Source organism: Macaca nemestrina, chromosome 3 (genome assembly GCF_043159975.1).
Source record: "Macaca nemestrina isolate mMacNem1 chromosome 3, mMacNem.hap1, whole genome shotgun sequence".
NCBI classification, from domain to species: domain Eukaryota; kingdom Metazoa; phylum Chordata; class Mammalia; order Primates; family Cercopithecidae; genus Macaca; species Macaca nemestrina.
This window is the reverse complement of record NC_092127.1, coordinates 39,228,394-39,251,675: the sequence shown is the minus strand read 5'-3', so window position 1 is coordinate 39,251,675 and position 23,282 is coordinate 39,228,394. Positions and strand designations below refer to the sequence as shown.

General features: G+C 34.5%; 1 protein-coding gene across 7 annotated transcripts in view; it reads right to left on the bottom strand.

Annotated features, from left to right (window-relative positions):
• The window catches only part of LOC105463467 (LPS responsive beige-like anchor protein), a 770,029-nt gene that overhangs the window by 185,119 nt on the left and 561,628 nt on the right, over positions 1–23,282 (bottom strand). For all 7 annotated transcript variants that reach the window (XM_011710554.3, XM_071092575.1, XM_011710553.3 and 4 more), the window contains 2 exons: positions 20,951–21,066; positions 16,878–16,990 (listed from right to left, as the gene is read on the bottom strand). In XM_011710554.3, the coding sequence (XP_011708856.2) occupies positions 16,878–16,990; positions 20,951–21,066 (229 nt within the window). The remainder of the gene's footprint in view (positions 1–16,877; positions 16,991–20,950; positions 21,067–23,282) is intronic.

Genomic DNA, 23,282 nt, shown 5'->3' with positions numbered 1-23,282 from the left:
ACTGAAAATACAATTAGCTGGGTATGGTGGCACATGCCTATAATCGTAGCTACTTGGGAGGCTGTGGCATGAGAATTGCTTGAAAACAGGAGGCGGAGGTTGCAATGAGCCAAGATGGCACATTGCATTCCAGCCTGAGCGACAGGACAAGACTCTGCCTCAAAAACACAACAAAACAAACAGAAAAACTAACAGAACTGAACGAAAATACAGACAAATCTAACTTATACTTGGAGACTTCAACAGTCTTCTTTCAGGATTCAACAGAACAAGTAGAAATTAGTAAGAATATAGAAGACATCAGCAATGACATCATCAACCAATTTGACCTAATTGATATTTACAAAACTATACTTAACTAAAGAAGAATATGCACTCTTTCCAAATGCACATGGAGCATTAATCAAGGTAGACCATATTCTGAGCCATTGAACAAATTCTCACTAACTGAAAAGAACTGAAATCATACAGAGTATGTTCCTCAACCGCAATGGAATTAAACTAGAAATAAACACAAGAAAGACACCTGACAAATCCCCAAATAGGTGGTAACTAAACAACATACTTCTAAATAATCCATGGGTGAAAAAGAAATTTACAAGAGAAACGAGAAAATATTTAAATGGGCTCAAAATAAAAACAATATATAAAAATGTGTTGGACCCAGCTAAATTAGTGCTTTAAGAAAAATTTGTAGCGCTAAATGCTTACATTAAAAAAAGTCCTTAAATAGTTTAACGTTTCCACCTTAAGATACTAAAAAGGAAGATAAATTAAATCTAAATCATATAGAAAAAATACAGTATGGAAAGCAAAGATCACAGGAATTGAAAACAGAAAAAGTAATAGAAAAATAAATAAAATCTCCAGCTTGACTGGTCCAGAGGGAGAAAAAGAAATAAATACCAGCATCAAGAATGAAGGAAGGGACAACTGAGATGAAATAAACAAATTTTGTGAAAGATGAAAACTACCAAAACTCATTAACAAAAAGATAACCTGAATAGCCCTTTATCTGTTAAGGAAACTGAATTCAAAGTTTTACAAAAAAACCTTCCCAGAAACAAAACTCTTGGCCTAAATGGCTTCACTCATGAGTTCTACCAAACACTTAAGGGTAAAATAATGATTGTATATCATCTTTTCTAGGAAACAGAAGAGGAAGAAACAACTTCAAAATTCATTTTGTCATGTAAGCATTACCTTGATGCCAAAACTCAACAACATTACAGGCCAATATCCTTCGGGAACACATATGCAAAAGTTCTTTTTTTTTTTTTTTTTTTGAGACGGAGTCTCGCTCTGTCGCCCAGGCTGGAGTGCAATGGCGTGATCTCCGCTCACTGCAAGCTCCGCCTCCCGGGATCCCGCCATTCTCCTGCCTCAGCCTCCTGAGTAGCTGGGACTACAGGCGCCCGCCATCGCGCCCGGCTAATTTTTTTGTATTTTTAGTAGAGACGGGGTTTCACCGTGTTAGCCAGGATGGTCTCGATCTCCTGACCTTGTGATCCGCCCGCCTCGGCCTCCCAAAGTGCTGGGATTACAGGCGTGAGCCACCGCGCCCGGCGCAAAAGTTCTTAAGAAAATATTTGCAAATGTGTTCCAGCCATTTATTAAAAGGATAATACATCACAATCTGGTTTATAACAGGAAGGAAACACTACACAATCAGCCAGTGTAATTCACTATATTAACCAACTAAAAAAGAAAATGCAATCATCTTCAGAAAAGGAATTTGATAAAATTCAATACCCAATTATGATGAAGACTCTCAACAAACTAGTTATAGAAGGGTACTTCTTTGGGAGGCTGAGGCAGGTGGATCACAAGTTCAAGAGATGGAGACCATCCTGGCCAGCATGGTGAAACCCCGTCTCTACTGAAAATACAAAAATTAGTCATCTGTGGTGGCAGGCATCTGTAGTCCCAGCTACTCAGGAGGCTGAGGCAGGAGAATCGCTTGAACCCGGGAGGTGGAGGTTGCAGTGAGCCAAGATTGCGCCACTGCACTCCAGCCTGGGCGACAGAGCGAGACTCTGTCTCAAAAAAAAAAAGACAAGGGAACTTAACCTAATAGAAGCATCTACAGAAAAGCCTGTAACTAATATTATACTTAATGGCGAAAGACTGAATGCTTTTCCCCTAACACTAAAGACAAGGCACTCTCAATATTTGTTAACATTATATAGCGCAGTAAGTCTTCATTTCACAATGCCATTTATGTAGAAAGTCCCAAAAAGTCTACAAAAAGGCTGCTAGTAATAATAATAGAGTTTAGCAAGGATGCAGAAGACAAGGTCAATTTACAAAATTCAGCTGTATTTCTACATACTAGCAACAAATAATTGGAATTAAACATTTTATAACAGGATTAAAAACATGAATTTTTGAAGGTCAAATTAACAAGATATGTGTAAGAATTGTATGCTAAAAGCTATGGAACATTTGAGAGAAACTAAAGAAGGACTAAATAAATGGAAAAGACACTATATTAATGAACTGGAACATTCAATATTGTTAGTACATTATTTTTACCCCAAATGTTCTACAGATTCAATTCAATCCTAATAAAAAATCTAGAAGGCTTTTTAAAAATTATAAATTAACAGGTACATTCTCAAGAAGAAAAAAGGCTAGGACAGTCAAACAATGTTTTAAAAGAAGAATAAAGCTGGAGGGTTCACAAGACTTTATTACATGATTTACTGTAAAACCACAGTACTCAAGACTGTGGTACTGGTATAAGGATATACTGATTGATTGTGCAGAACAGAAAGTCTAGAAATAGACCTACACATATATGGCCAATTGATTTCCAACAAAGATGCCAGGACATCTCCAGAGAAAAAGTCTTTCCAACAAATGGTGTTAGATTAATTGGAATTCTACACACAAAAAAAGAACCTTAACTCTTACCATGAACCTATAATACATTCTAGACAAAAAATAAGTAGCATTAGCAGCCACAATACAGAAGAGTAGTAATAATTCTGTTTGGTCCAAGTTGTTTTTAGAAAAGCCATTAACACCATTGGGTCAAAATAAATAGATAGTCAATTACATAATCTAAATCAGCAGCTTCCAACTTTGTCCTGTAAGATAGTCTCTAATATATATACACGTACACTGTCTATTCACAGACCTCTTGCAACAAACCCACAGTCCCCTCAAGTGACCAGAGCTCACAGGTTGGGAACAAGGGGCACATCTTCATCTTTCTTTCTACCAGTGAGACACCAGCAAGTGTTATCCATTGAACACTGACTCATCTTCAATCTCTTTTCTACCTTTTTCTGTACGAAAAATTCAACCCTAAATGTAAGAATTCATATTAGTCCTTCATATTTCACTTGAATATTTCATGTGAATGTTTCAATCAAAATGATTTAAAAGTTTTTTTTTTTCTTTTTTTGAGACGGAGTCTCGCTCTGTCACCCAGACTGGAAGGTAGAGCGCGATCTCTGTTCACCGCAACCTCCAACTCCCTGGTTCAAGCTATTCTTCTGCCTCGGCCTCCCAAGTAGCTGGGATTACAGGCACGCACCACCACATCCGGCTAATTTCTGTATTTTTAGTAAGAGACAGGGTTTCACCATGTTGGCCAGGATGGTCTTGATCTCCTGACCTCGTGATCCACCCCCCTCGGCCTCCCAAAGTGCTGGGATTACAGGTGTGAGCCACCACGCCTGGCCTCCAAAATTTGTATTTTAATTTGTGTATGGTAAGCTATATGGTCAATTTGTTATATTAGTGAAACTGCTGAACAAGTCAGAACCTGGGACAGAATTCTAAAAAGATGCCCGAAAGAGGGCAATATCTCAAGTTTTTAAAACAATTAAACAATAGGATTGTAGGATGATTTGAACAGTTATTAATGTTACTAATGACTATTAATTACCTTGTCTATATTTCAGACAGGTAACACTCAGATATTAAAATAATTTACTGAGATAGGTCACACTAGATCTATAACTTTCCCAATTTACTGGCCTAATCAAAACTTTTATTTTTCTTTTTTAAAATTTTTAAAATTTCAATAGCTTTAGGGGGTACAAGTAGCTTTTGGTTATGTGCATGAGTTATATAGTAGTGAAGTCTGGGCTTTTAGTATACTTGTCACCCAAAGAGTGTACCATAGGTGATTTTTCATCCCTCACCTTCCCCCTAGCCTTCTCCCTTATAAGTCTCCAATGTCCATTATACCACTGTGTATGCCTTTGCATACCCATAGCTTAGCTCCAGCTTACAAGTAATAACATGTGGTATTTCGTTTTCCATTCCTGAGTTACTTCACTTAGGATAATGGCTTCCAGTTCCATCCAAAAACTTTTATTTATTATTCTTAATTTTTTTGATGTTTGGTGTTTTTTAATTTTTAATTTTAATTTTTATAGGTAGTTTGTGTATATATTTATGGGGTACCCAAGATGTTTTGATATAGGCGAGCAATGCATAATAATCCCATGTAAAATCAGGTGTCTATCCCTTCAAGCATTTATCCCTTGTGTTACAAATAAATTATACTTTTAGTTATTTTAAACTGTACAATTATATTATTTTTGACTATAGTCACCCTGTTGTGCTATCAAATATTAGGTCTTATTCTATCTTGCTAATTTTTTTGGTACCCATTAATCATTCCTACCTATACCCCATCCCCCACCACCCTTCCCAGCCTCTGGAAACCATCCTTCTACTCTCTATCTCCACTAGTTCAATGGTTTTGATTTTTCGATGCCCACAAATAAATGAGAACATGTGATGTTTGTCTTTCTGTGCATGGTTTATTTCACTTAGCATAATGACCTCCAGTTCTATCCATGTTGTTGCAAATGACAGGATCTCATTATTTTTATGGCTGAATAGTACTCCATTGTGTATAAGTACCATATTTTCTTTATTCATTCATCTGTTGATGGATACTTAGGTTGCTTCCCAATCTTGGTTATTGTGAACGGTGCTGCCAACAAACCTGGGAGTGTAGATACCTCTTTGATACACTGATTTCCTTTCTCCACAGTATATATCTAGAAGTGGAATTGTTGGATCATATGGCAGCTCTACTTTCAGTTTTTTGAGAAGCTTCAAAATTGTTCTCCACAATGGTTGTACTAATTTATGTTCCTACCAACAGTGTACAAGAGTTCTCTTTTCTTCACAAGCTCACCAGCATTTGGTATTGCTTGTCTTTTGGACATAAGCCATTTTAATTGGAATGAGATGATAGTTCATTGCAGTTTTGATTTGCATTTCTCTGATGATCAGTGATGTTGAGTGCCTTTTCGTATGCCTGCATGCCATTTGTATGACTTCTTTTGAGAAATGTCTATTCAAATCTTGTGCCCATTTAAAAAACTGGATTATGAGATGTTTTCCTATAGACCCATTTGAGCTCCTTACATATTCTGGTTATTAATCCCTCATCATATGAGTGGTTTGCAAATATTTTCTCCTGTTCTGTGGCTTGTCTCTTCACTTTTTGATTGTTTCCTTTGCTGTGCAGAAGGTTTTTTAATTTGATGTGATCCCATTTGCCCATTTTTGCTTTGGTTGCCTGTGCTTATGGGGTACTACTCGAGAAATTTTTGTGCAGACCAATGTCTTGGAGAGTTTCCCCAATGTTTTCTTGTTTCACAGTTAGAGTTCTTAGATTCAAGTCTTTAATTCATTTTGATTTGATTTTGTATATGGTTAGAGATAGGGTTCTAGTTTCATTCTTCTGCATATGAAGAACCACTTTTCCCAGCACTATTTATTGAAGAGACTGTCTTTTCCCCAGTGTACTTTCTTGGCACCTTTCTCAAAAATGAGTTCACTGTAGGTATGTGGATTTGTAAAATGTTTTCTTTTTAAAATAAATAAGTTAATGCAGTTCAACGGGATGTATATCCCAGTAAAACTACTGATTTTCTTTCCCTCTTACACTAAAAAAAACTATTTGTCTATTCTAATTTTTATATAGAGCCCACAATAACATGATTTTGTTTGCAGAATTTACTTCTTTCCACTTCCAAAAACTTGCTTCAAATGATAAATTTTGGATTCACACTTTTTAAAAAATTCCTTTTCTGAAAGTAAGACCATCTAAAAATTAAGCTACAGAAAAATGTTTTCTGATTAGTCTTGTATAAACGTTTTAAATATAACATGCATGCAATTATAAAGGTCTTTAAAAGTACGAACAATTTAATTCACTTTTGTTTCTGGAAGAGTCCTCAGAATAGTGTAGAAAAAAGACGCCCAACAAATACTCAACAATTATTTGAACAAACACATTGAATAGAACTTGGAGAATAAAGAATTGGACAGGAATTTGAACATAAGAATAAAATATATTTATTACATTATCCACTATAAAAAACCATAGTACATATTCACACACAAAGTAACTTTTAAAATCGTAGGCAAGATAAGAATCAGAAGTTGACACATGCAAGTATATTTTAAAAGCTATAAATGCATACCTGCTTTTTAAATATTCTACTAAATTTACTTTCTATAATAAAAAAAAAAATAGCCATGCCTAAAATCAGGAGGATAGTTACTGCTACTAATTAAACTTAAAAAAAGTTTCCTAGGTGTTTTGGAAATAGTTTCTATGTAAATTCACAGTAGATATTCCCTATTCTAAACCTACCTCAGTTTGTACACCCAGCACCAAACGAATACAAAGCACTATGGGATAAAACTAATAATGCTATGCAAATAAAACAATTCATTTATAAATAATACTAAATAGTCACTCCACATCACAGTAACTTAGCATGATCAGAGAATAAATACTTAACTTTGAGGAGGATTACTGACTGGCAGTGTGTTGCTGGTATATGTCAGGATTATTCATCACCCTGACAGTAATATTAACCACAATCCATTTCAGTTGCTTCGGTTTATCATTTTCTGACTAATGTTAAAAAATAATGTCATTGGAGGCTGCTTGAATTAAGTGTAGAATTAACGTCTGTTAGAGTCATTCAAAAACTTCTATTAGAAAATAACTTCTACAGAAAACCAAGTCTGCTATACAGAGTACTAATGCTTAAAAGATGTAAATTTAGAAACACAGTCACACAAAATAAATAGACTAATTCTATTTTAAAAACAAAACTTCAACAAATCCTGTAAATGCCTTCTAACATCTATATACATGTATATTCCTTAAATATATACGCTTCCACTTTCCTGAACTTAGTATTAAATTCTATGTAAAGAGTTGCACAGACATATTTTAAACTAACATGCCACATTGAACAAGTAATAATTCAATTTAAAAAGGTCAGTGTATCCATGAAAAATTTTCTTCAGGGTTTTATAAATTAAATAGCTACATAGTTTGCTACATAGGATCCTCAAAATTAAGTAATCTGCTAAAGGTGCCTCTACTTATAAATGGTAACAGTAATATACAACTCTATCTAAATCCAAAGATTCCCTGCTCTGGTCTAATTTTATCTTTCCAGGCTGTTTTCTCCACATCATGTTGATATTCCTTTTAGAAGATATATCTGCACTTACCTTACAACTCTTCTATTAATTTTTATACTGCTCTTTCTTATTTTATGATTATTCACTTTCCATAGCATAATTTTCTTGTTCTATTAATGCAATAGTTTTCTTTTATCTGAGAATATTTATTCTAGTTCTTTTCTTTTTTTTTTTTTTTTTAAAAAAAAAAACACTTCTGGCCGGGCGCGGTGGCTCAAGCCTGTAATCCCAGCACTTTGGGAGGCCGAGGCGGGCGGATCACAAGGTCAGGAGATCGAGACCACAGTGAAACCCCATCTCTACTAAAAATACAAAAAATTAGCCGGGCGCGATGGCGGGCGCCTGTAGTCCCAGCTACTCAGGAGGCTGAGGCAGGAGAATGGCGGGAACCCGGGAGGCGAAGCTTGCAGTGAGCCGAGATCGCGCCACTGCACTCCAGCCTGGGCAACAGCGTGATCCGTCTCAAAACAAACAAACAAACAAACAAACAAACAACAACAAAAAAAACCCCAAACACTTCTTCTTCATAAACTGCCTCTGTTTCTTCTGGTTTTGTTTTGATTTTCTATTTACTTTGGTCTTTGTCATCTTTCACATTAGAGGCTGTCTTTAAATGTTTGCTAATACTTGGCTGCCCCTCCATTTTTAAGAATGAGACACTGAAGAGCTGATTGAAGCATATAGAGCATAAGTAGTGATGTGAACTGGTAGACTTCACTGAAAGGAAATCAAGTGGGCTCTAAGTAGGATCCCTAAATGTTTTATTTTTTTAGGTGTTTTCTTTTGAGCCAGTGAATATGTCCAAAGAGTAATACAATCTTCTGTCTTATGGGGTGAGAATGGTATAAACTTAGCTGCCACAGTTCTAATAGCATGACAGCAGAAAGGGTCTAGGGGCTGTCATGACTTAGTACTTAAAGCTTTCAGTTAAAATCCTCCTGTTTTCCATCCTCTACCTTAAACCCTCCTTCTGGTGTGCTTGGTGTTCTCATATCAGAAATGCGTCTAGTACAATTTCTCCAAAAGAGTCAATCTCTTACTTTTTGACAATACAGAGGGAAAAGTAGTTGGATTTTGGAATGAAACAGATATAAAGCAAGTATTCAATTTAAAATGTTCTTTCAGATTATACCTAAAGTCTACCAGTTTACTGATACACAGATCTGAGATCAAATCCTGAGCTTACCACTTGGAAAATGTGTGACCTGCCAGAATTCTTTAACCTCACTAAATCTTAGTTTCCTTATCTCTAAAATAAAGATAATAACACATTCCTTACAGGGTTATTGAGGGAATTAAAGGAAACAGCATATGTAAAATGCTTGTCATAGTGGAAAGCACCTATTAGGGCTTCCCTCACAATCCTACAATTACATTGGGAACTTCTCCCATATCATTCTTATGCTTATTAGACTGCAAACTTTCCAAGGCCAGACAATGTAATTTATATCATAATCTCTAAAATCAATGTGGCATACAACAGCATCCATGTTTGATGCCAAGATTAAAATATTTTTAACATATTATGTCAGCCAATAAAACATATCCAAAACATAATCAAGTATGGGGTAATTTTTAGTTTCTTTCTTTGCATTTATATTTTATTTAAACAATTTAAGATCTGTTATTTACTGTTGTAGTATCATAAGATGTGTTTCTTTTTGTAAGCTTGAATTCCTTTGGCTTCACTGAAGCCCAATAAATAGAAAAACGAAGTAAAAGCCATAACACCTAACAAGTTTAAACAATATTCCCCCCACCCCCAAGAGTGTTCTTTTCCCTCTGTGACATCTAGATGGTATATTGATTCCTGGTGTATCTGTTACAGAGCAGACTAAAAGGACTGGCATTCATCAGAAACAGCACTTAAAACTTAAAGAGATAAAGAAGTGCTGTCTGATCAACAACAGTTAAATGTCGGTAGTCAATTCCAGGTCAAGATGTATGTTGTATATTAAATGTGTGTGTTAGAGAGAAATATCTCACAAATAAAAATACACATTCAAATGGTAGGAGATAAATGAAGGAGAGAAAAAAATAATCACTTACTTTTCCTGAAAGGGAGAGAGAGAAACAGAAACATATACTCAGCACAAACAGGAGCAACTCAGCAATGAGTAATAAATTCACTATGGTTCTGTCACTCAGTTCTCTTCGGTTTTGTCAGTATTTACTCTTTTAGAAATATTTGGATTCAAACTAGGGCAATGTAAACTGCTAGGTTAACAGAGTGTGAATAGTCTAGCATTGTAACATAGGTTTAAAAACAAAACAAACATGATTTCTTATAGCTTAGGCAAAAATTTAAAATTCCGTTTTAGTCGATTTTCCTCTGATTCCTACGTTGCAAGACAGGAATCAGGAGATCATGGTGCAGGTTCACTTTTTTCTACTTTTTATTTTCCTGTTTCTGCACTATGGACCAAAATAACAGCTCACTCTGTGGTTACAATCTAAAGATGAAAACCGGATTTTTCTTTACCTTGTTCCTCAAACTGTCTATTTTTCTTCATTTTAGAAATGTGAGTTGTAATTAATAAAAAATAAATATTTGCTTTACCTTGACCATTCCTGTTTCTCCCTAATCTTCAGCTTATTCTTTTACTAGCATAGTAATGACTTCATTTTATTCTTTCAGATCTTCAGAAACTAGCAGTCCATGGCATATTACAGTACTCAATTAACAACCAATAAATGAATGAACAAATGCATAAGCAGTAACACTGAGGATCCTCTAGTTTTAACCAAATATTCAGCTTTTTTTGTAAAATGGGTTTAATCAAAAAAGCCTGGAGCATAACCTGGGCTAAAGACAATAAGAGTAGCGCAATTTGAAAAGAAAAACAGCTTTCCGTTTACAAGCAGTAGCATGTTGCTTGTATGTACTAGGTACTTCAGCACCAGAAGTGAAAGGTAACTTCATCAATAACATTAAAATAGACCCAGCAACTGATGCCAAAAGTGGAAGGCGGTATTAGCATATTACAGAGTTTCTCAAACTTTCTGGGCCAAAACTCACATTAAGAAATACGTTATTTTAAAAAACACACATGTATACACACTCAAACAAACTGAGCAGAAGATTTATACAATAAGCACAGTGATGTTTTCTCTTTTATGTTATGCTACGGTATCCCATTTAGTTTTTAAAAATGCAGTTGTGAGCTACAGATTGAAAACTTAGTGTTCAGATTCTGAGTCTACCTATGTGCAACTTGACCCATTGGTGCATTAGTTTCTGCCTCTGTAAAAACAATAATGATGTTACCTACTTAAAGGGATTTTGTGACAGTTAAAGGAATTACCATACACAAACCACTTAGACAAAAGCCTGGCACATAGTAAGTGCTCAATAAATATTAGTTAACAATAATAACGATAATAAAGTGGCATACTCCTGTCTTGTGAATTTCATAGCCAAGAAAATTGGGTTTTCATTGGCAAGTGGAACAGTTATCAATTGCATTTCAATCCAAGAACACACTGGTTTTTTGAAAAGGTACCCAGATTACTGTACAAATACATACTATATATTCTAAACTAACTACACTGATCAACTAGAAGAAAATGATTGCCTCAGATTGTCTTGGTTTCCTTCTCTCAGAAAATTTGTTTTACACAATCACTTTCCAAAGTAAAGAAAAGATAATAAATCACAGGTACAAAGGAAATCATCCTAATCTACAAAGGAAGTCCTGGTACTGAAAAACTCAGCCATCATAATTTATTTTTATGGTACGACATTTTGTAAATATATTCGTGCACTGATTATAATTTCTTATAAAGAAATGTCAAAAAGAAAACGTTGAATCTTATCTCTTCCAAGGAGGTTGTCAAAATATAAAATCAATGTATGTTTATAAAATATGGATTAATGTCACTCCAAATTCTATGCATGGTTAGATCTGTCTTCTCATCAGTCAGAATTTCAGACTACTGATGAAATAACTGGGAAAGTAGAGGGAAAAGAAATCAACCTCAAAATTGATTCCTACCTTTTTCAGCTTTGAAAGAATAAATTAAACCATTTTATGCTAAATGAGGACTTTTTCAATACAAGAAGAGATTTAATTTTCATCAGTCTTTCAGAATAAAATAGATCTGATCTTCTCAATGTACTTAAAATACTAATTTGGAATGATTATAAAGAGATATTGTACATGGAATAAAAGCTTATACATTAAAAAAGACATTTTTTACATTGCTCCATTCAGCCATTTTTTTTCTACAAAGAAGATCAGAAAAATAATACAGAAGAAAGGATGCTGATTACATTAATTCAACTTCAGAAAGAAAATTCCCAGTGCAACATGGAAGACATTACCAAACAAAACTGTAGCTTTGTATGGAAGCTACTAAAAGTCCTCTGAAAAACAGCTTTGGGGAAATTAAATAGATATAAATATGCATAAATAATTCAACACATTTTAAAGCCAGGCAGGCTATATTATCCACTTAAGAATGGAGATAAGATCTGTTTGTATTCTACATTAAGCTATGCATACAATGTTTTCTAAGATTTCACAAGTTTATTTAAACAAACAGTAATGTTTACAAAATGTATACTATGGGACAAATTTTAATACAATTATATTATAATCATTATTTGTACTGATAGAGTTCATTTATATATGAGATTTTTGAAAATGTGTGCATAAATAAATATTTGAAAATTGAATCACACTGTAAACATTTTGGCAAGCCTTAATACTACAAGGAATGAGATACTTTTAGCAAGTAAACAATCACAACTATTTTATATGTGCAAAGTACAATTTTCAAATATCTGATGTGCTTGATTATTTCACTAAATGCAGTTGATTCCAAACTCACTTATTTCATCAATATTTAATGAAAGCAATTAGTACTAGTAGAATTCCATTCTCATGAACCTGAATGACTTTTGCAGCATTCACACTACCACTGGTTTACAGGAAAGGAGATTATTAGTTGTAAGACAGGTGGTAGAATGTTAGAGCTCCACACTTCTTCCCAGACCTACTAATTACGCTACTGTTCACTATCCAATTGTGTGCCCTTCGGTTCTTGTTGAAAGCACTTTTTATAACTATTCCTTCCTCAGCCAAAAGGGCAAATATTTCACAAAATCTCTAAAAATATAAAAATGGATGCCATTACAATTGAAGTCACAAAATTACACAAATGATATTTCTTATGTCTTTGTTTAGTGGATGTGGACATATCTGGATAGAGGTTAATGAAAGCAACAGTTTTGTCTTGCAGCCCCTCACCTTTTTACTTTTAATGTAACAAAATAAAAAAGCAAAATTACTATTGATCATCTAGTGGGGCATAAGGTAACCTTATTTCTCATATCCTGAAGAAAAGGCATGAGTTAAAATAACATTTTACCCACCCAACAAAAGTATTTGACAAGTTCCTTAGGTACAGCTATAATATACAAATAAAAATAGATTTTAATAAAGGATTCTGTTTAGCTGGCCACTAATCTGCAATAGCATTTTTCTGATAAAATTTCAATAAATACACATAATAAAAATCATACAGCCTACATAATAAAATTGTTCTGGAGGCTTCCTTCTGGTCATTTAACATTTTTAGTAGAATAGAAACAAAGATGAGGGGCACAGAATGGAGGCAGTTGGTAAAAAACGATGGTGTTAGGAGGAGGTAAAAGAGTTATGAGAACTTTTGTTCAGGTACAAAGATGGAGGAAGAGAAAAACATATCCTCAAAAACAAAACAAAACAAAACAAAAAACAATCTCCCACTTGTCACCATTAGCTACTATTTCATCAAGACAGAATCATGAGTCCAGCCCACAGTCCATCTTATTACTCATCACATCTTAAAGAGATTTCTAAAAACTCATCTAAAGCACAAAAAACATCTGAATAAGCTGTGTGCTTAAATATAAGTCCAAACTGATGGATTCAGCCCTGAAACAGAAGGCAATATTTCTAGGACTCTAGAACACGTATTCATATATACGTCATTCATTTTGTGAAGCACATTTTATATTCTAACAAATTCACTCCCCAAAAATGGTATTTTTACTTTTGCAAACACAAAATTCAAACTGTGGAGACAGAGTAGGGTATAATAGCCTGAGGATTAAAGAGCTGCCCAGTTTTTATTATTGACCTACTGCATGGCTCGTTACACAAGTCAAACTAATACAGTCCTCATTTATTAGACTACAGAGCTCTACAGAGTCCATAATTCTATGGGGTCTTAGAACAAATATGATATCAATGTGTAAGGCCTTCCTTTTCTTTTTAATTTTTTTAAACCAATCATTTATTATTCCTCATGGTCAATGGGTCAACTGGGAAATTCTGCCGATCTGGGCCAGGCTTTGTTGCTCTTAGTTGGACTCCTTCATACGTTTGTGGTCAGATGGCAGGTCAGCTGAGGACTACCTTGTTAAGGATGGCCTAAGCTGCCACAGCTCAAGTGTCCTCTGTGTGTCAGTCACATCCTACCAGCAGGTTAACTTGGAAATGTTTAGGCATATTCTCAAAGTGATCACAGAGAAGCAAGAACAAAAACACACAGGCACTTTTTCAAAGCTCTAACTGTTTCTAGTTTGCTAACTTTTTTTTCTTGCTGGTTTCTCTTTTATTAATGGAGGCAAAATATATATAACATAAAATTTACCATTTTTAAATGTACAGTTCAACAGTATTAAATACATTCACATTGTTGAACAATCATCACCGCTATCCATCTTGAGAACTTTTTTCAACTTGCAATCCTAAAACTCTATACCTATTATATTAAACACTAACTCCTCATTCTCTCCCTCACCCCAGGCCCTGGCAACCAGTATTCTACTTTTTATCTCTATAAATTTCACTACTCTAAGTACCTCATATGAATGGAATCATACAGTATTTGCCCTTTTCTGACTGGCTTATGTCACTTAGCATAACATCCTCAAGGGCTATTCATGTTGTAGCATATGTCAGAGCTTCCTTCCTTTTTAAGGCTGAATAATATTACGTTGTATGTATATGTCATGTTTTGTTTATCCATTTTTCTGTTGATGGACATCTGGGTTGTTTCTATTTCTTGGCTGTCATGTGTCACGCTGCTACAAATATGAACATGGGTGTAAAATTATCTGTTCTTATCCCTACTTTCAATTCTTTTTAAGTTTTTGAGAAACTACCATACCGTTTGACATATAAGTTGCACTATCATACATTCGTACCAGCATGCACAAGGGTTCCAATTTTCCAAATCCGTGTCAATACTTGTGATTTTCTGGGTTTGTTTTCATTAACAATCTTCCTAATGGTTATGAAGTGGTATCTTACTGTGATTTTGATTTACATTTTCTGATAATTAGTGATGTTCATTTTATCTCATTGGCCACTTGTATATCCTCTTTGGAGAAATGTCTATCGGGTTCTTCACCCGTTTTTGAATGTTGTTGAGTTTTAGGAGTCTCTATATATTCTTGATATTAATCCCTTATTAGACAAGTGATCCACAAATAAGGCTTTCCTCTGAAAATTAAAACTCCCTTTTAGAGTTCAATAAGTAGATATAGCAACTGGTACAATTTCTTAGCTCTAAGCACTATACTAGACACAAGAGATACAGAAATTAACAAAACAAAATCTTTGTATTCAATGATTTTGCCTGATAGGGAGCACAGAGAAAAAAATGTTAAAATTATAATAAATTATGAAATGTATGATAACAAGTATATGGAAAGTACCCTGGGAGTTCAAATCTCTAGATAAAGAGAAGAATAAGAGCAAAAGAACAAGAGGCAAACATGAGGCATTACAAGATCAGATGACACAGCAAAGATGGGGACAGAGACAGAAGATGTGGTAATAAAACAGACAATGGCTAGATCCTAAACACTACTGTTTGGCATGAAGAAAATGTTAACCTTCATTTTGATATCACTGGTAACTATTGTGATTGTCTGGACTATGTGAAGAAGATCCTATCCTGTGGACAGACAGTAGGAATTGCTCCTGAACATCTTCCTGGAATGAGTAAATAAAAGAACACACTCTTAGAGTCCCTGGGCTCTAAGTAATGGACACTGGATATGTTGAGTGAACTTGCACTTCTCATGCTGGGATCTGCAGACACTGGGCAATGATCCTCTGACTGAGACTGTGAATCACTGAGAGCCCTGTATTTCTGCTATGATTGGGTATTCAGCGGAACTTTATATAAACACCTGTGGCCTAAGATGGATTTAGAAGAGTTAAGGGAAAGAACTGTGTATACCCTGGAAAAAAGTTAGTACTAATAGCAAGAAATCTGGTGTTGTGAGAATGTAAGAGTGACCTACAGGAATGAAGGACTAATACTGGGTCAGGGTACAGACAGGGAAGAAGCAACAAAGAGTCTCCAGGCCAAAGAAGTAGAAGACATAAACATTTGTTAGCTGTTCCTAGAAATTACTAAGGAAAGAAGCTGTAGGAAAAAAACTGGATGTTCTGCTAACCTAAATGAGGGTAGAGACTTTGTACTCAGATATTAAAGGAAATACAACTCTGAATATAAATTGGAGGAATCAGTTTGAACCCATGTATTTCATCCTAAATTTTTTCCTAGCACTCTCTAAAAAAGGGATAGAAATAATGACAAATTCAGTAGCAATAAGCAGAATAGACAAAACTGTGATCTCCAGATATTAATTCCCACTAGAAGAGGTCCCACCCGGGCTCCTCAAAGAAATAGAAGATCCTATACCGGGCCAGAAAATGTAAGGGTTAAGACTAGAGTGCCTTACCATACCAGAGATCATGAAAGTTATCAAAGACTGTAAACATGCGTCAAAATGTCACAGAAATAACTTCAAGAAGCTCCCAGTGGTCAAAGAAAGAACAACTGAATATCAGTAAATAACTGCAATGGATTGAAACATCAAATGCATTTAAATCTATGAGTTCATAAAGATAATTTTTTAATAGTCAGTTGGGTACCACTGCAGAATGCTAGGAATCAACTCAATATTTTGAAAACTGTTATGTAAATTAACAGAAAAGAGTAAGAATTAAACTTCTATCCTGTCTTTTCTCTGCAATGTACCACTGGATACCCTAGTAGTAGAAGAGAGGAAATGCCTCCTTATAGAATGAGTCCCATAAATAAGTGAAATAAAAGTGATATTTTAAATACTACAAATTTGCAATGCTTACTAAATTAATGAATCCATGCACTGAATATCAGTGCTAACATCACAAAAGAGAAGTAGTGTTTATCATGCACATTAAATTTTTCCATTTGAAAATACTGAAAATATATTTAAGAGATAATTATATTAAAGGTACATATTTGAAAAAAATTTTTAAGTTAAGTAAAATAACTGAAATCAATCCAATTTATTTTTATATGCCAGACAATTATATTTCAGATGATTACTGAGAAATTACCTTGGACAAATCTCTGAAGTTGGTGGGCAAGGTAAGATCCAGTTCTTCTGATTCATAATTAGTGATGACCCAAGGAAACACTGGATACTGATTTAAGTCATTATAACTCCGGCCTGATAGGGAAAAAAGTTACTTGTAATTTATGATTTTAAAAATGAAATAAACCGATTCAGTAATATAATTTCATAAAAATAAGATTAACAATTTTTGATTGCCAGATATCATTCTCAGTATCCATACTTTATCTCATTTAATCCTCACAACAATCCTACGAAATTATATCATCTCCATTTCACAGATGAAAAAATTGAGTCACAAAAGGTTAGGTAACTTGCCCCAAATCACACAACTAGTAATGGTCAAACCATATTCAAATTCAGATTTTCTGGTCCTAAGTTTGTGTTCTTTTAAACTACATTCGACATTTTTTTATCACTTGAAAGCCTGCCCCAAATAAAATACTCTTTTTTAAGACTTTAAAAAGCTATTTGTAATTCTCACAGTTTTTCAAAACAAGAATCCTTTCTCTGCCATTAATAATCAACCAACCAACTAAGCAATCAAGTTTAAATGACTTAACCCTGGTGGACATTCACCGGTCATCTGTAAAATGACGGCATTGCACTAAATAACTCTGAAATTTCTGTGGTAGTTTTCAAATCCTATAATCCTCTGAAAATAACGTGCAGTATTATCAATGTTGCTTCCTTACATGCCCAAATGCGGCTACATGCTCCTCTATACCTCTTTCTAATGACATTCAATGACCTATTTAGATTTATTAAAAATACAAATTACAGCAAAAGAGGAGGTAGTCCTTCTACATACGTACAGCGGATTTTTGGATATTACCTTTTTAGGATATTACCTTGGATATTACCTTTTAGGTAGCATAGTGGATGAGATCATTGTTTCTGGAATCAAAATGCTGGTGTTTGAATCCCAGCTCCTATTTACTAGTCTATGCCTATTTTTAGTTAGATTTAACATGAACAGACTTTTATGGCAAAAATATAAGAGAGACAAGTATATTAATATTGTTTGAATTCCTTTCTTATTATATATTCTATCATTTCCATTCCTTTTTCTTTCTCAAATATATACTGATGTCATATCAATACATACCTGAATATTAAAGTAGTTCTCTGCATATACTCTTGGTATCTAAGCCTTTTTTATGGTCTGATGTTTTTAACTTTTTATTTTACTCTATTCATCTTAGGCTTGAGGCCTATTAGGGTACCAGAGTTCATTTTTGGCTGACCCGAAACAGTCTTATAAAACATTAAAACAATGACATTTTAAATTCATAGGTCATTAATGTCACTACATATTTCTATCAATAATTTTAATTTCTCCACAAAAAATAACAAAACATAGCAGCAGAAAAAAAAATGTATGATTCCCTTTTGCTCCCCCATTTCCTTCTCCTTCTGATTTAAATGTTGGTAAACAGTAAAATCATCTTGTCCCATCTATTTAAATAATCAGAAATAATTTTTTATTGTACCTAAAAAATGAAGCGTATGTACCTGCTCAGTGTAATTAGACTTTTAATTAAGTTAAACTCAATACACAGTTATTAAATATGAACTGATGGCCATTTGGGAAATGCATCATGATATCATGAGAATCTATATGTGGCACAGAAAATAAAGTAAAAGAAATCTTAAGTGAGACTTAACTTCACCCTCTAATGCACATTTAAAAAATCTAAAGCAAATGATCGATTCTGTATTTATAAAAAATGTACAGGGAATATACTTAAAAGACACCGCAGGCACAATAAAAGCTATTTGAGAACAGATCATTTCATAAATGTTGCTCCATAATCATAACTGTACATTCAATATGGGTTAATTGATTTACTACATGCAAAATACATCCATTAAACTTGTTACATAAGTTTCCTGTCACTACTACTTAAAAATTCTCTTAGTCACTAGTTCTGTAATTTCTACTAAATTCAACATAACCATTGACTTTTTTTTCATGCCTTTTCCTCAGCTGACTGTGAGATAAACTTCTAATAAAATTTAGAACTTTCAATGTGAGCCCCTCAACTTCTAATTCTTTGCAACATCCCCTCACTCTTTCCCATTTCTCTAACAGGGTCTTTTCTTTGCTAAGAGTAATTGCTTCACCTGAGCTCTTGAACCTGTTTCCCTAATAACTTGAATTGTTACTTTTCCTCTCTCCTCCTCTTTCATCATTTTTCCTCTCTGCCCCAACCCATCCTCTGTTAATAACACATTTAAAAGAACCATAATTGGCCGGGCATGGTGGCTCATGCCTGTAATCCCAGCACTTTGGGAGGCCAAGGCGGGCAGATAACCTGAGGTCAGGAGTTTAAGACCAGCCTGGCCAACATGGTCAAACCCCGTCTCTACCAAACATACAAAAATTAGCCGGGTGGGGTGGCAGGAGCCTATAATCCCAGCTACTTGCAAGGCTGAGGCAGGAGAACCTCTTGAACCTGGGAGGCAGAAGTTGCAGTGAGCTGAGATCGTGCCATTGCACTCCAGCCTGGGGAAGAGGAGAGAAACTCCGTCTCAAAAAAAAAAAAAAAAAAAAGATCTGTAATTACATCTACAGTTACTATTTCATTTCAAACTATTCAGCCCTTATAATCAACCGTTTTTGCTGGCCTTAAACATAAACCTCTATGAAGTAATAAGGAAGCCTCTAAATACTAAACCCAAAGACAAGTTCTATCCTCATTCTGAAGTCTCCCTCTCCATTCTGTAACATTTGACACAGGTGAAAATTCCTTCCTCCCTCTTTTACCTTGCCTCCCAAGACATCTGACTTACCTCAGTTCTCCTACTATATCTACAAATTCTAGGATCACTCATTCCTTTTTGTCCTTTACTAACTTTCCTTCTTTTTTCTTCTCATACGCAAAAGAATTTCCCTGTCTTATCTCACTGCTTTCTGTATTAATCTTCCTTGCTGATCTCACATCTCTCAGTGATTTCCTCTCTATGCAGATGAAATTCAACAATGTCCTAGTTCTGAATATCCTCCTTGCCCTATACTTCCAAAAACTCTTTCTGATACCTTAACTTGAAAGTCTTGCTGGCACAATAAAATCATCATCTTTCCCTAGATGAAATTTTCTGACTTCTTTTTCCATTAATTGCACCACCATTTTCCCAGTAACGCAGGCCAGAAGCCTGGAAGTCTTTTCAGATACTTTCTTCTCATTTATCACCTACATTCATTCAGCTGCATATCAAATGGCTGGTGCCTTGTGAATTCTTACAGAATTTGTTTCTTCTTTTTAATTCCCACTGATACCTAATGGAAGCCCTCATTACTACACACACACACACACACACACAGAATTACTTCCTAACTTTACTTTCTGCCCAGTCTCTATCCACCCAAATTTATCTTACATACACTGCCTCCAAGTTAATTTTTGATGCAGCTCTAATATCACTTAGGTGCTCAAAAACTTTCAAAAGTTTCCCAATGAACTGACTGCTAACTCTTCAAAGTGACAAGAAAATTGTTCTTCACACTAACATTCTTATTTTTTCCCATTATATCTTTACAAATATATACTTCATGCACACATAAATATACAGTATACACAGACATACAAACTATACCATTCATTGCTCTCTAGGTACACTTTATGTATTCTCATCTTTGTATGTTTGCTTATGCTTTCAGTATTACATGGAATGACTTCTAACATTCCAACCACTTCCTCTGCTAGTCAAATAGTATCCATCCTTATAAAACCACTGAAACCTTATTTTCTCCTTACTCCCACCAACTGGGTGCATATAATTTCCCTCTCTCTCTGTCCTTTTAATCACCACAGTACCTTGAATTTTTTACTGATATATCCCGTTCTAGAATCACGTAAATATTCACATTTGTACTTAAAATGACTTCTATGAGAGTAAGCAACATACCCTATTCTCTTTGTATACCCTTTGTAGTATTCTAGTAGCAATAATGGCAATAGAACAAGCTAGTTATACCATTACTCAAAATAATCTAACAACTGAAATCAATAATTTATTGTCTAAAATAATCAATGCATGGAATTAAGTTACCTGCTATCGTGTTGAGAAACATCAAGTACTCAAAATTAGAAATCTCTCTGTGTTGCCATCGCTGGGTCATGTTAGAAGCCTTAAAAAGCTGACGTGGACTAGCTAATGAAATACGTCTGCAAGAAAAAGAATTCAATGTGGACTCCATCTTAAGATTAATTATATCACAATAATAAATCATGAATTATCTGTGCTTATTCATTCATAATAATATCTATAATTCTGAAAAGTTCTACTCATGTTAGACTAATGAATACTAGAGAGGTTTCAATCTACAATTCATGGTTGAACAAAAGATGTAGACTAGCCACAGATCTATTATACATGTTCTATTCATTCAGGTAAGCTGTCATTACAGTGTCATTATAAAGTACAGGTTCAATAAAAGTTGATTAATAACAGTATAATTAATAATTCACTGCTTTACTGATATAAAAAGAAATTATAGTAGCTGGGAAGTGCATATAAAATTATATTCACATGTCTTTATTGTAATAGTTATCTTAAAGAGAATACATTTTTACATTATAAATTTAAATATATTTGCATATACTTTGTATCAAAGAGAAGAGAGATTCTAAACTATTTAGGCGTCTGCTCATGGGGTAAAGAGAAATTTTTTAAATATAGCTTAATAGAAGACAAATTTTCCTGTGGCCTCATAATGAAATGTAAACATCAGGGAATAGAACTGATCAATACAAAAAGCAGTGGGAAACAGATGGCAGAATTAATTATTACATTCAAAGCCTAGAATCTCAGAGAAATATGCTGTCACAGTTCTTTCTACCACAAAGAACAAGGTAATTATTTTGTAAAAGGTTCACTGAAGTATAATTTACATGCCATAAAATTCATCCAATTTGTATAATTCAGCATTTTTTTTTTTAAATTTGAGAGTTGTGCAATTATCACAATTCACTTTAGAACATTTTCTTCATCTCTTCTCGGCCTTTTGGCTAAAATCAAGTGTAGAACATTTTCATCACCACAAAAATGTGCCTTGTACCTATTTACAGATGATCTTCATTCCTATCCCCACCTACAGGCAACTAGCAATCTACTCCGTGTCTCTAGTAAACCCACCTTTTCTAGACATTTTGGATCAATGGAATTATATATTAGTATGTAGTCTTTTGAGTCAGGTTTCTTTCACTAAACATAATGTCTTTGAGGTTTACCAATATGGTAGCATGTATCCATAGTTCATTCCTTTTTATTGCTGACTAGTATCCCACTGTATATAGAATACAGCACATTTTATCTAGTACATGGACATTTAACAGTTTTTGCTATTATAAATAATGCTACCATAAATATTCATGTATATACCTTTATATGAAAATACATTTTCATTTCTTTTGGGTAGATTCCTAGGAGTGGAATTGCTAGGTTGTATGTTGAGTTTATCTTTAATTTTTTGAGAAACCACCAAATTGTTTTCCAAGGTGGCTATACCACTATATGTTCCAATTAACAATGTATAAATTCATCTCCACATCCTCGCCAATACTCGCTCTTGTATTTTGATTATGACCATTCTAGTTAGTGTAAAACAGTATTTTTAATGTATGTTGTTAAGCATCTTTTCACTTGCTGATTGGTCATTTGTACATCTTCTTTGGTGAAATGACTAATCAAATCTTTTACTCATTTACTGAGCTGTTTGTATTTTATCATTGAGTTGTTAGAATTCTATATACATCCTGAATACAAGTCTGTGATAGTTAATTTTATGTGTCAGCTTGACTGGATTAAGTGACCTTAGAGAGCTGGTAAAACACGATTTCTGGGTATATCTGTGATAGCATTTCCAGAGAGGTTAGTACTTGAACCAGTGGGCTTAGTAATGCAGACTGCTCTCTCCAGTGTGGTGAGCATCATCCAGTCGATTGAGGACTGAATACAACAAGAAGGAGAAAGGGTGAATTCCCTCTTCTCCTCAAGGTGGGAATCTATATTCTCCTCCTCTTGGACAGTAGGAGCTCTTGGTTCTCTATCCTTCAATTCTTCCCCCATCCCTCTCTCCTCAGACCTTCAAGCCTTGGGCTCAGTCATGGGCTCCCCTGACCTTCAAATTAGGATTGAATTACACCACTGTCTTTCCTGGGTCTCCAGCTGTAGATGGTGTATCGTGGAATTTCTTAGCCTCCATGGTCATATAAGCCAATTCCCATAATAAATCTCTTATATATCCATACATATCCTATTGGTTTTCTTTTTCTGGAGAATGCAGGCTAATAAAAAGTGCTTTGTCAGACACACGATATATAAATGTTTTATCAGTCTGTGGCTTATCTCTTCATTTACTTAGTGATCAATTTTGAAACAC